General features: G+C 43.3%; 1 protein-coding gene across 1 annotated transcript in view; it reads left to right on the forward strand.

Annotated features, from left to right (window-relative positions):
- Nucleotides 1–14,770, forward strand: part of PCCA (propionyl-CoA carboxylase subunit alpha) — a 926,251-nt gene extending 911,481 nt beyond the window's left edge. Inside the window, exon 24 of the mRNA XM_075336705.1 lies at nt 13,921–14,770. Within this exon, the coding sequence (XP_075192820.1) occupies nt 13,921–13,989 (69 nt within the window). The 3' untranslated portion in view covers nt 13,990–14,770. The remainder of the gene's footprint in view (nt 1–13,920) is intronic.
- The last annotated feature ends 210 nt before the right edge of the window (nt 14,771–14,980 follow it).

The following is a 14,980-nucleotide window of genomic DNA, read 5'->3' on the forward strand; positions in this document are numbered from 1 at the left end:
CTGGCCCAGTGCCAGTGCAAGGCACCATGAAATCTGAAGATTACCAAAGAATTTCGAGTTCCAATGTAGTGCCCAGTGCAGAAACCTGGGTTTGTGTTTTAGGGCATGGGTTTTCCAATTACAATTTTGACTCAATAAGTTCACCTCGGGTGAGTTCACCTGAGGTCACAGCTGGGGTATCATGGAAACAGCTAACTGTGACCTGAGGTGAACTCACTTATATGATACCTAAAAAAAGACTTCTAGCCAAATTCATTATGCAATAATGTCTACAAAAGACACAATGTGATTAGAAAAATAACAAAAAATATTTTATTACATATTACAAGGGATATACAAAGGAAAAACACAAGGAACGACATGTGGATTAAAACATCATGAACACAGGCAATGCAGCATGATCAATAGGGTCCAGTAATGGTGTATTATACCCTCTTATTTATATCCTGTCATATTGGGACCCTAATGTGTAATATCTCTATTATGGAGGTCTTATTAGGCTTTTAAAATCTGGCCAGGTACTAGGCTTATTATATATTGTTTGATTGCATATTCTGGGCCCTATTGATCTTGCTGCTTTGCCTGTTTTCATGATGTTTTTATCCACATGTTGTACCTTGTGTTTTTCCTTTGTATATCCCTTGTCATATGTAATAAAATATTTTTTGCTATTTTTCTAAACACATTGTGTCTATTATAGACATTATTGTATAATGAATTTGTCTGGAAGTCTTTTTTTAGGTATTTTGTAATAATAGGGTGACTTTCCTTATATACGCTAGTAATATGGACCTTGTTTTCCGTGTTTTTCTGATAGAATTCTCTGACATGGCTGTCACAGCTGCTGCTCCGTTAGTGTGTTCTAGATGCCGAAATGGTCTGTCATGTTTTCTAATGTGACTGCGCACTGTGATATAACGATATAGCACAGATGGGATAGTCGTGGGATGTGGTGGTGGTGTGGATTACCTCAGACCTGCAGGGGGGGTTAAAGGGAATCTGTCACCAGGTTTTTACCACCTAATCTGAGAGCAGCATAACATAGGGGCAGATATCCTGATTCCAGCTCTCTGTCACTAACTGGGCTGCTTAGTGTAGTTTTGATAAAATCACTGTTTAAGCAGCAGTGGATTATTATTAGAGAACTACTTGGCCTGCTGGCAGGCAGGCAGTCAGGCATGTTCATGTGCTCTTTATTAGGCCTCTTTCACACATCTGTGTCTCCTAGACCCTTGCTCATTACTAATCCAGGGCTTTGTGTCAGCTGTGATTTTTTGACATATCATAGCTGTCATTAACCCCTTATATTAACCCGATTGCCACTCTTCAAGGTAATTGGGATTAGATGGTTAAGCACCATGATTGACACATTTCATGATGCGCCAATTCTGGGGCGGCTTCAGGCTGCTATTTTTAGGCTAGGGAGGGCCCAATAACTATGGTTATTTCCCAGCCTGAGAATACCAGTCCCAGCTGTCTATTTTATCTTGGCTAAGATAAAACTAAGGGGGACCCCACGCCGTTAAAAAAAAAATAAATCTAATATATAAAGCTGAGTGTATGTATGTATGTGTGTGTGTGTGTCCGCTAAAGGAATCCGCACCGTCGCATTTACAATCACGAAATTTTGCACAGACACTCCATGTGACTCAGGAAATGTCATAGACTATGTTTGGACGGGGAAAATTTAACCCCACGCTTTACAATTAGTCTCCAAAATCCTGCCTCCATTAATCTGAATGGAGGTGGGCGATACGGGCTATTAATAGCAACTGTCAGTGGTTACTATAGGAACAAAATAAACTGTTAGTATAAGAAGCTTATGTGTGAGGTAATAAAATGTCGGTCGGTGGGGAGACTGATAGAGAGAGAGACAGAAAAAGACAGACAGACAGACAGAGACAGCCGGGCAAAGAGACGGCCGGGCAAAGAGACGGCCGGGGAACGAGACGGAGACAAACAGAGAAACTGATACAGACAGAAACTCGAAGAGAGATAGTTACTATCCCCGGGAACACCCGGGTACTACAGCTAGTATTTAAATAATTTTAAAAAGCTGCATGGAGTACCATATATTTCGATACACAGCTGGGGCTGCAGCCTCCAGCTGTCTGCTTTATCTGTACTGGGTATCAAAATACGAGGCACCCTATGCCATTTTTTCCAATTTTTTTTTTCCCTTCCACCTTAACCAAACACAAACGCCAGCCCAGAGGGTGGGGGCCCAGTCTGACTTCGACTAATCACAGATGCGATCACAGAAGGTGGGCAGGAGAAGCAGTGATTATTAATGAGATTTAATATGTGGACCCATAAACCATGTGACTGCCACATGGAAACTTGGTAAGTATGATTCTGCTGCTTTAATAACTATTTTGCTTCCTTTTTTTTTCATTTATTTTTATCCTGTAAGGCGGAACTCTAACAGTAACACGCATTTAACTTAGTTCGAGTTAATTTTCCCACCACTAATAGTGAATTTATTATAAATTATTTAAGAAAGGAAAATCTAGAGTCAGAGCATCTAAATAAAATAACAATTTTTATTATAGCTAAAAAGAGGTAGGTGTGTTAAAATCGATGATCCACATGGCTGACACAAAACCTTTGGTTCTTTTGTGGTTATTATATCACAGATATTTGTAGATAAACATCTTTATAATAAAAATACTCTATGAACATGAATTGAAAGGATAGTAGAACAAAGAGAACCACAGTATTCGGCAAAAATTTGATTTTTATTGGGAAAACTTTTTTTAAAAAAAAAGCCGAATGTGCGTCACTAATTCTGTGACCCCAACAACATCTCATTAGCGATGTCGTTGCGTGTAAAGCGGCCTTTAAGCAGCTATCCATTTACTATTAAATATCTGATTTTTTTTGTAACTTGTGAGTACTCAACTATTGATATATTTATCACCAAGTATTGGCTTATTTATGTAGTGTATTGTATTGGGGATTGTTTGTTTTCAAATTTTTTTTTTTTAAAAAAAAAGTTAACTCAATAGAAATGAAATTTTAGCCGAATACTGTGTTTCTCTTTGTGCTACTATATGAATTTAGTTTGACAGGCTATGTATTTTGCTTACAAGGTTCGGTGCTCATGAATTGAAAGGATGTCTATTATCTCCTGTGTAGAGATGAGCGAACCCGAGATTCACTGTTCGTACCAAACACAGATTTTACAAAAAAAAAACCCAAAAAACCCAAAGTTCGGATTTGGAGTTCGGGAGCTTTATGTATGAACACCACTCAAACCTAGCATCGCAGTGCTCAGCTTTTGCTTGGTCCTCATCCCAGTGTGAGCCGCTTGCAGTTTTTGAATGGCTGCGCTGGGGATAACAACAGCATGATCGGATGTAGTGTGCACCAAAAAAAGGAAAAATCCCGCCTTTGGAAGTGATTTGTTTATGGCTGGCTGCATGTGGGCAGAGACACTAACTACGCAATTAGTGACTTTCGGGTTCAGGTCAAGTTCGGGTTGCAATCCAATCTAAATTTAAAGGGAACCAATCATCAGGATTTTCGTGTATAAGCTGCAGCCAGTGCAGTACTGGCACTATCATGCACAGTGTGTACATACCATCAGGGGGCAGCTCGGGTGTTTAGGCAGCGAAATCCAACTTTATAAAGTTTGAAATTTCGTGCAGTTTTTGATTGACGTGTGCACCTCTCTGTTAATGTCCGGGCGGGTTATGCAGGAGTTCCCCGCCCCCCCACCAGCCTGTTCCTCCCTCCTGATGTCCGGGCGGGTTATGCACGTGTTCCCCGCCCCCCCCGCGCTGCCTGTTCCTCCCTCCCTCCGGCTGTATGTAAATATCTAATCTTCAGAAACATGGCGCCGGAGTGGGCCTCTGCGCATAGCGCTTATCTCCGGCGCCATGTTTCTGCAGCCCGCATTACACAGCTTGGTGTCTGCAGACTGCAGAACAGCTGATCGGAGGACGCGATCAGCTGTAGCTATGATGACGTGCCGCCTCAGGACACCGGGCCAGGACAGGAGCTTGCCAGCGACATCGGGGGTCAGGTGAGGTAAGTTCACAATGGACTCACATGACCCCGTGACGGCAGTGCTGCGAGACCCGGTCACGGTAGTGATATCGCGTCCTCCGATCAGCTGTTCTGCAGTCTGCAGACACCAAGCTGTGTAATGCGGGCTTCAGAAACATGGCGCCGGAGATAAGCGCTATGCGCAGAGGCCCACTCCGGCGCCATGTTTCTGAAGATTAGATATTTACATACAGCCGGAGGGAGGGAGGAACAGGCTGGTGGGGGGGCGGGGAACTCCTGCATAACCCGCCCGGACATCAGGAGGGAGGGAGGAACAGGCTGGTGGGGGGGCGGGGAACTCCTGCATAACCCGCCCGGACATCAGGAGAGAGGGAGGAACAGGCTGGTGGGGGGGCGGGGAACTCCTGCATAACCCGCCCGGACATTATCTGCAGAGGTGCACACGTCAATCAAAAAGTGCATGAAATTTCAAACTTTATAAAGTTGTATTTCACTAACTAAACACCCGAGCTGCCCCCTGATGGTATGTACACACTGTGCATGATAGTGCCAGTACTGCACTGGCTGCAGCTTATACACGAAAATCCTGATGGTTGGTTCCCTTTAAAGTTTATGCTGAGCCTACCTATCTGAACTTCCACGGGTTCGTTCATCTCTACTCCAGTTACACTAAGCTCAATAGACAGTCATTAAGCATACATGAAATAACTTATATTGTGTTTGAATCACACGTATATTGTAAATGTGCTGAATTGCACAATGAATCACTTAGTGTACACTGGAATTAAGTAGTGGGGTGGTTATTGTTATGCTATCAAGTTATCAGTATATAAACTATAATATACTGCCGCACATTTAGTGCCTAGTAGAGTTGTCCAGCATGAAATCAAACCTGTATAGTCAATGACCCGCTAACCTAGTCAAATGCATTATAACAATAAACTGCAAAGAAAAAACAAGAAGTGTTAGATAAGCCATGGTAATTGCAATAGAATGCGAGCATGCAGTTACCAGCGCTCGTTTTGTGTGTGCATCAGTGACCCTATTTCCTCACATATCCTTCAGTCCTTTTCCTAAGTTTTCACCACTCACCTAAAATATTTAATTTCTCGCTCTCACCTGGTATCTTTCCTCCTACAAGCGTGCCAGCATACACGCGACTAAAAAAAACCAAACTGCACTGTTAACTACAGACCTGTCTCTAATCTCCCCTTCTTCTTTAAACTTCTGGAACGCTTGGTCCAGTCCCGTCTAATCCGCTATCTCTCAGATAACTCTCGTATTAACCCTTTATGATCCGCTCCTTACACTCTACTGAAACTGCTCTTATTAAAGTCTCTAATGCTCTACTAACAGCTAAATTTAATGTGTCACTACTACCTACTGATTCTTCTCTATCTCTCTGCTGCATTCGACACTGAAGATCACCAGCTGCACCGCTCTATCGGGCTCAAGGACACTGGTCTCGTGGTTCTCTTCCTACCTCTCTGATGATTTCTTCACGGTATCTTTTGTCGGTTCCTCCTTCTCTTTCCCTTACTTTCAGGGTTCCTCAGAGTTCAATCCTAGGCCCCCCTACTCTTCTCTCTATACACTGACCCTATTGGACAAACCATCAGTAGATTCGGTTTTCAGTACTATCTTTATGCTGATGACACCCAATTATACATTTTCTGCTCCTGAGATCACCCCTGCACTACTACAAACAGGGCCGGCATCAGCACTCGGACAAGTGCCCAGGCCCTGGACAGCTGGGGGGGGAGCATTTTCCATCTGCAGAGGCAGTGATGTATTCTGTGGACTTTGGCCAGAGTTCTGCACTTTCATGGCTGCCTGGCCTTTAAATCCAAACTTGCAGCCAGCGTTCACTGGGGGTGGGGGCTTGGCCGCATCATGATGTATAGGACATGCCCACACAGCATACTGTGTATATGGGGCTTTTGGGACATCATACTGTGTATAGGGGAGCTATGGTGACATCATATTGTGTATAATACAGCTGTGGACCCGTCATACTGTGTATAGGGGAGGTGTGGGGGCATAGCACTGCGTATGGAGGAGCTGTACCTGGGAGACTCAGGAGACATTGTTAAATGTTAAGTGGACATTTAAAATGAACCTGTCAAGTGCAATATGCACCCAGAACCACGAGCAGTTCTTGGTTCATATTTCTAATCCCTGCTTAACTGTCCCAGCATCTAGTAGCATACATAGAGAGATCCTTACAAAAAGTATTTCTAAAGATCCTTTATGATATTCTAATGAGCACAGGGACTAGTCACAATGGCATTATTTCCCCACGACTAGTCCGCCCTCTTAGCATGTAGGTATGCCTCGTTGATGAAGCTACTGCGAAACGCGCGTCAGGCGTAGAGGATCCAGCGCTTAGGGGCTCCTGCAGCATAGTTCAGCATGTTAAGGGGGCCATAAATTTACAGTGATGCAATCTAATAATGCATCTACCTTAACCCCGTCTGCATCCAAATCATGAGTCATTTGTTAGTAGCATGCATACTATTCTTCCATACAGACCAGAGAAATGACACAGATCTGCATAGAAAATATGACTGAATTATTGCGGAAGTTAAGACAAATTTAAAAGAACTAGTTGGCTAGGAGCCAATAATACGTAACACGTCTCCTATTGGATAAAATAGCTTATTCTGTGATATACAGTAAACTGTAATGTATTTCCTCATTTATATTAAGCTATGTCAGCATGATTCACTTGTCACATGAAATCCAGTCTGTCTGATGAGTCTTATGATGTCTGAATGCAGATATAGGTGTCGTACACAGTTCAAGCACTATCTTAAATCCTGGTTTTAGGATATCTTCATATAACTCTTAATACTCATAATAGTTCATAATCTTGTCCATAACATTCCCCCCTTTGGAGATAGCCAAAAGTCTTTCCTTACTTTTTCCCGAGTCTATTGATCTGTCCTAAGGGCGGCGTTACACGCAACGATTTATCGTGCAATTGCACCCGCCCCCGTCATTTATGCGTCACGGGCAATTCATTGCCCGTATCACACAAAGTCGTTAAACCCCCGTCACACGTACTTGCCTCCCTAACGACGTCGCTGTGGACGGGGAACATCCTCTTCCTGAAGGGGGAGGGACGTTCGGCGTCACAGCGACGTCACACAGCGGCCGCCCAATTGAAGCGGAGGGGCGGAGATGAGCAGGACGTAACATCCCGCCCACCTCCTTCCTTCCTCATTGCCGGCGTGACGCAGGGGTGTCACACGTTCCCGGGGTGTCACACGTAGCGATGTGTGCTGCCACGGGAACGACAAACAACCGGCACGCAGAAGGAAGAACGACATTAGGGAAATGAACGACGTGTCAACGAGCAACGATAAGGTGAGTATTTTTGCTCGTTAAGAGTCATTCGGAGGTGTCACACAGTACGACATCTCTAACGATGCCGGATGTGCGTCACGAATTCCATGACCCCGTCGATATATCGTACTGTGTAACGCCGCCCTAATGCCGATGGTTACCTCACTCACAAACGAGATAACCCATGTAGATGAATCTCCCCACCGAACAGACTATGCATAGGAAGTCAGATCCTGATCGTACTCTCTTGACTGTCCTCATGGTATGTTCCATGCTGGCACACGTTATTCGGGAAGGGGGAACCGTGGCGTTAGTCCTCTCAGCTCATATTTATCAGGGTTGGTTTCACTCAGAGTCTCATATTCCTCAGTCGGTAATGGTGGGACAAGGTGAGATGCACAGTCATCTTCTGCTCCATAGGCTTGGATATCATCATCTTGGCACAAAAGTATCGGGTAGAAGAGGGAAGATAGCCATCTCCTGGTCCCAGGTCTGACATCTTTAGTGGTGGGATGCATGGATCTTTGTAAGAAAGAAAGAGAAAGAGAGAGAGAAGAGAGGAAAAGAGAGAGAAAGATTGAGAAGAGAGGAAGAGCGAGAAAGATTGAGAAGAGAGAAAGAGAGAGAGAAAAAGAGAGAGAAAGTGAAAGATTTGGTTGGATCTGGAGGAGAAAACTCATGAACGTATATTAGGCAAATGTTTAGTTAAACAAACAACAAGTTTAGTTAAAGTATCTGGGGGTACTTCTAAACAGAATTTCATACGGTTTCAACTTAGTGGTCCCTGCTGGGGTGTGTCTGACACTGAACAATGCAAGGGGAAGACTCTCATGCCCTTGCTTTCTACACTGCCCCAACCTCCCAACTCTCCCTCTATTCTGTGGCTGGTATCGGGTGTGTAGAGTCAGTTCTGTGTCTAAGGCCTGCCATATCTCTTTGGCTGGCAGTAAAAGCAGGTCACTAGCCACTTCCTATGGTCTCCGGGAGCCCACAGCAGCACCCTATCTCAGTCCTCTTCTTCTGAGACTTGCTCTTGTAGGGTCAGGACAATGTTTTCTCAAGACTTTCCATCTTTCCTTGCTTCTTCACATTGCGGTCATTTAAACAGCACAGATTGACTGACTGTTTCTGTGGTAAGTGGTCTTGAGGCTTCTTTGGATGTTCTGTCAGCGAGGGCATTTCTTACTGCTTCCCTTGACTCCTCCAATGTAGGCCTCAACCCTGCTCACCGAGACTGTCTGGCAATAGCAAAGCTGCCATCAGTTCTTCTATGGCTTCATGGTGGCGTACGGTTCCATTGGCGGTGATCAAGTCTCTTGTCTTCCTTATAGAGTAGATGTTGGCTTCCATCTTGCAGGCTTCAGTGAGAGCACATACCTCTGCTTCTTTTGCAGACAGGGATGCGGGTAGCGACTGCTCTATCAGCACAGAGTCTTCTGCTACCACCACCATACCCATGTGGAACCGTCTTCTTGATGCACATCTTGATCCATCCGCAAAGGGGTTAAGTCAGGATCCAAAGGTGTATCCATCACTGTATCGAATCCAGAGGTTCCTGCCTCAGCTATGCCAGAGTCGACTACTTCTTCCACCAAGGTGTCAGAGGTGGGACACTCGCCCCTTGGAAGAGGGAGAAGTGTAGCAGGATTAAGGACCGCACACCGGGAGATGGTGACTTTTTCAGGGAGCAGTGATGTCATACGGGCATTGATCTTCAACTGGTGCTTTAGGTAGGTGTTCAATCTGGCTGAGTAGTATTCAAAGGGCTGCTGTCTTCCTCCAAGGCAAACAGGTAGAATGACTTCTGGGCTGGAGATGACGTGATGATACTCTTCAGGTGGCTGTGAATGCAGCACATCTGTATGTGGGGTGATCTTGTAAGCTGCTAGATTCATCTCCATATGTCTTGCCACTTGAAGGAGGGTGTCTTGGTCCTTCACTCTGTAATCAGGAGTTACCAGCTGTAGTTTGCATATGGGCTCTCGGAGAACTGATACAAAGGACTATACCTAGGTTTGTAAGAAAGAGCAATGGGTGTAAATTGGGGTCAGGAGAACACTGAAATTCTAAAAACTAAGATCCCCTAAAATCCCGGGGGAAAAAGAGCACAAGAGTGTTTGGTAACTAGCAAGCAGCACCACCCCCCCCCCCCCCGACCACATATACACAACTAGAAATAACGGTGGAGCGTACCTACTCTACCTCTTCTGTGCTGACCCTGTAACTGGGGACCCTGCACTCTCCCTCATCTTGACGGTAGACCTAATGATGGTCAGGGTCGAGCCTTTAGCGTATCCCTATCTCCTGACAGATCCTGATAACTAAGACACAAAGGATCACTGGGTGCTGCCAACAAAAACCCTAATATATGCCAACTCCTGATGATCAAAATCCCCTTAGGACCACACGATCCTCCACCCATCAGGGAACTCTTGTGCAAGATACCAGGCAGGATAACATACAAGCGAGAATATCTCAAAACTGGGCTAAGCAGCAACTGCCATAGGCAGAAAAATATTCATAGTCCACCAGAACTAATAGTGAGCAGTCTATATGGTCTAATAAATTGTATACTTGGTACAGCAAAAACAAATATGCAAAAGTGAAGGGTAAAGGTTTCCATAGGACTATCAGCAATGTCTTTTGTTAAGGTTCATTAGTGGGAACACAATGGGGCACAATTGCATATATGACCAAAAACGTAGTGTGGATTTCAGGTCCCTCTTCTGCAGCCTCTGCTGCATCAGCAATAAACAGAGCAGTGGCTTTAAGTCCTAAGATTGCGGCTGAAGAAAAAAAAAATAGGGAACTGGGTGTCGGCCAGACTAAAATGGCGTCAAAAGAGGAACTAGGTAGTTACTGGGATGAAATGGCCGCTAAAAGAGGAAGTAGGTGTTAGCCAAAAATGGCGTCTGAAGAGGCCTGGGAGGTAGGGACATGGGTTGTGCCAACTACATTCAGGAGGTATTCAATCTGTCACTGGGAATATGGATTATATAGGGACCCCTGTGCTGACCCTGTGACTAGGAGACCCTGTGCTTTCCCTCAACCCGATGGTAGACCTAATGGTGGTCAGGGCCGAGCCTCCAGCGTATCCCTATCTCCTGTCAGACCCTGACATAATATCCTCATACCATACCCCACCCCAGGTCTGGGAAAAACAAGAGTGACGGAAAGAAATCTACATTCAGGACAGGAAATAATGGGGTGGGCTTACGTGGACACAGTGCTCCACAGACAGTACACAAGTCCAACCTATTGTATAGCTTATAGGGTGGAGGGTGTTGCTTCTAATGATGGGCTTGGAGAAGCCATTTTCACAGACAGGTAAAATACACATAGTGTAGTTCTAGATTCAAAATTACATTTCTTCAAACCATCTTCATACTTTCACTTTCATTGATGTTCAATATCACATCCTGTACCTTCAATCAATTCTCTATTATGCCGTGAACACTTCCTCATTTTTGCTCTAACGCTAGCGGAGCACAGAACTTCCTGTTTTCCACAAGCAGGTCTGCTATATTCTTTTCCATCTTCCAGACAGTCAAAATAATGAACCAACACATTGATTGACATACCAGGAAAGACACTATATATACCATCCAGGTGGCTGAACTCACTTACACATATATCCATATAACCTGGATCATACCAGAAGTCAGCGTATATCAAAACTTCCTCATTTTCCTCTAACATTAACTCAAGGAAAATGATACTTGGAACTTCTGCTTTTTCCACAGGACAGCCAAAAAAGCCCAAAACACATTACATTTAACATTATGCAGACAGCTTAAGGTAAAATCACCAGGTGGGATCTCTTAGGATGTTTATCTCATGCGAGATGGCGGTCATCATTAGGTGTCTAGACTGGGACAGCCCAACCCCCCCTTTCGAAATGCAAGTACACGCATGAGGTCTGCGAGGTGAGATAAGAGATATTTTCTCACCTGCTAGAGATGCACATTCTCCTCTCTCGTGTAGTTGCCTTTTCAAATCAAGGTGTCAGCATGGCCGTCCGTCATCCAGAAGTTCCGTCCTAAAGTACGTTCGGGCGCCATTTGTTAAGGGGGCCATAAATTTACAGTGATGCAATCTAATAATGCATCTACCTTAACCCCATCTGCATCCAAATCATGAGTCATTTTTTAGTAGCATGCATACTATTTTTCCATACAGACCAGAGAAATGACACAGATCTGCATAGAAAATATGACTGGTTTATTGCCGAAGTTGAGACAAATTTAAAAGAACTAGTTGGCTAGGAGCCAAGAATACGTAACACGTCTCCTATTGGATAAAATAGCTTATTCTGTGATATACAGTAAACTGTAATGTATTTCCTCATTTATATTAAGCTATGTTAGCATGATTCACTTATCACATGAAATCCAGTCTGTCTGATGAGTCTTATGATGTCTGAATGCAGATATAGATTAAAACGTGCAACTTCACCACCAATGATCAGGAACGTCCTGGACGAATGAGAGGGATTGTTGTTCCGGAGATCGTCGATGCTGTGCACAACCTCATACTGGAGAATCAACAAATTTCAGCTAAAGCAATAGCAGACATCATGGGGCTTTCCCGTGAACGTATTTGTGTCATTATCCAAGAATATTTGGACATGAGCAAACTATCTGCAAAGTGGGTCCCCAAATGTTTGAAAACAGATCAGAGAAGCATGCGAGTGAAAACTTCCCGGTCCATTTGTCAGTGTTTCTGGACTGATCAGAACTTCCTGGATCGACTGGTCAGTATGGATGAGACCTGGATTTATTTCTATGACCCTGAAAACAAGGAGCAGTTAAGAGTGGACGCACAGTGATTCTCCTTGTCCACAGAAGTTCAGGGTGCAAAAAGCAGCCACTAAGGTGATGGCGTCTGTGTTCTGAGATAAGGAAGGCATGCTGCTAGTGGACTACCTTCATGTGGGTTCCACCATCAATGCAAGGTATTACGTTGAAGTTTTGGACCAATTGCAGGCAGCTCTGAAAGCCAAAAGGCACGGCAAGCTGTCCAAAGGAATCTTGTTTCTGCAAGACAACGCCTCCACTCACACTGCATAAGTAACCACGGCAAAACTGGCTGAGCTGGCCTTCCAGCTGGTTGACCACACACCTTATTCACCAGATCTAGCTCCCTCCGACTATCATCTGTTTCCAAACCTGAAGAAACACCTCAAGGGTACCAAATTTCACACCATTTCTGTTGTGGTGGCTGCTACGAATGCCTGGTTTGAGTCACAACTGAAATCCTTATTTTTGCTAGGCTTACAGAACTTGGAATACTGATGTAAGAAGTGTGTTGACATCATTAAAGATTATGTGGAATAAATGTAAAGTTTCATCATCCTATCTCGTTTCTTTCTGAGTAAAGCAAGACACTTATCAGCAGCCCCTCATATATTTTTGTGTTTCTTTTAAGAAAAAAGATCTATTTCCTTATTATTAGTAAAAATTAAATATATTTTTATTTTGTGTTGGCCTCATTTCTGTGGTCCTGAAATCACAGTTTGTTGTTGTTCTATGACGACGCTGTATTATAGACAACAATTATATAACTGATATCAGAATATGTTTTTATGTCATGTATTTTAATGAATTAATTTGTGGGACCGATTAAAGGGAACCTGTCACCAGTTTTGGGGTCTATAACCTGCGGCCACCACCACCAATGGGCTCTTATATACAGTATTCTAACATGCTGTATATAAGAGCCCAGACCGCTGTGTAAAACGTAAAAATCACTTTATAATTAATACGTAATACACAAAGGCTTCAGAAAGAGGACGAAGATGGCCGAAAGAGGAGGTGCCAGCACCGGAGAATGAAGACGCCCGTATGGCCCAACTCCACCACAGCGACCGTTTCAGTTGAGTATTATAAAGTGATTTTTACGTGCTACACAGCGGCCTGGGCTCTTATATGCAGCATGTTAGAATGCTGTATATAAGAGCCCACTGGTGGTGGCCGCTGCTTATAGGCCCCAAAACCGGACAGGTTCCTTTTAAGTTTCAGTTCATGTAAAATCACATATAGCATGTTCATTCATCTGACATTCCATATTGAACTCTACGATTTGTTTAGAAGAGAAAAATGTATTTCAAACTAATAATTAAAAAGTATAAAAATGCATAAATATGGTTGCTGCAGCAAAGTGCTGGTATAATGTGTTTGAATCTGCTGCTTAAAAAATATTAATACATGTGAACAAGGTGTTAGCACCATGCAGGTCAAAAACATTTTATTTTATCATTTTCAATAGATGTACAGCTAAAATCCTATAAATTTCAAGCTTTCTCTTTTCTGAGTGCTGCTCATTACTATATGACTTGCTTCTACTTGTAGCAGCTGTGTAAGGTACTCAAGCGTAATGCAGGAATTCACATAGCTCAGTTCTATATCTTCTCTATCTTTATTGCCGCTTGTACTTCCAGTTAGAGATAACATGAAGGGCAGGTGTGATCTGGTCCATCTTTTTCCAATCTGTTTTTGCACTATTTTATTATTTTTCTTTTTTAATGTATTTTAAATGTTTATCTGACTTTCTCATTTACAGGTGACATCTGTGCATTGCAAGCCTGGCGATACCGTGGGAGAAGGGGATCTCTTGGTGCAGCTTGAATAAAGCCCAATCACTAAATGACTCCACTTGACACTTTATAGATGATTTCTGATGAACTAGCTCATACACATGTTTTGACATAACATTCCTACAAAACAGATTTTTTACAGTTATATTTATTACAAGTATGGGATGAATAAAAATAATAATCCAAAATGTTTGTGTTTGTAACTTGTATGCATATTGCCTTTTATCTTTGGTCATTTTACAGATGTGTTAAAGTATTCTAATTTACCTTCCCTAAGATAGGAACAGTTCTTGTTTTCATGTTTCTTGAAAAGAAAAAAAAAAGTACTTAGTGATGGTAATATTTATCGCAGAAAGTTATGCAAGGTGTTCTTCATGTCCATATCAACTAAGTGTGCAGTGTATGTAGCATAAAAGGTCTGCATAGTTTGTGTGTACGATGTAGCAACATTCATTGTTCTTGTTTCTCTAATTATCAGTTACTATGTAGCAGATTACCCTATCTTAATTTAATTTTTACTGAGTGACCTCATAAAACTGAGGTGAGGTCACTTAGTTTAATGAGATCACCTGAGGTCAGGTTACTTGCAATCACAGGTGGAGCACCTTGGTAACCTTCAGCTGTGACTGCAAATAACCTGAGTGATGTCACCGCTCTCTGAGGTTTAGTCATTCTCTCACTGAAGTTCACAGCGGGCGGTCATGTTCTATGCCTGTGCTCTGTTACTTCAGATGTAGCAGAGCTGGAATTGTCATGGTACCTCGTGTGGATTTTATGGACCTGGGTAGTTTGGGGGTTAATAAAGGGGTGAAAAAGGTTTTTGTTCTGTTTTTTTTACCCCGATTGCCATCGCACCAGGTCAGTCAGGATGAGCCAGGTAAAGTTCTGGGATTGTCACATCAAATGGAAACGACAATCCTGGGTGGCAGGAGGCTGATAGTTTTAGGTTTGGGGCCCAATAAGCCTGGGACTCCCCAGCCTGAGAATACTTGCTGTCAGCTTTATCATGGCTGGGTATCAAAATTG

Source organism: Anomaloglossus baeobatrachus, chromosome 2 (assembly GCF_048569485.1).
Source record: "Anomaloglossus baeobatrachus isolate aAnoBae1 chromosome 2, aAnoBae1.hap1, whole genome shotgun sequence".
Taxonomy (NCBI): domain Eukaryota; kingdom Metazoa; phylum Chordata; class Amphibia; order Anura; family Aromobatidae; genus Anomaloglossus; species Anomaloglossus baeobatrachus.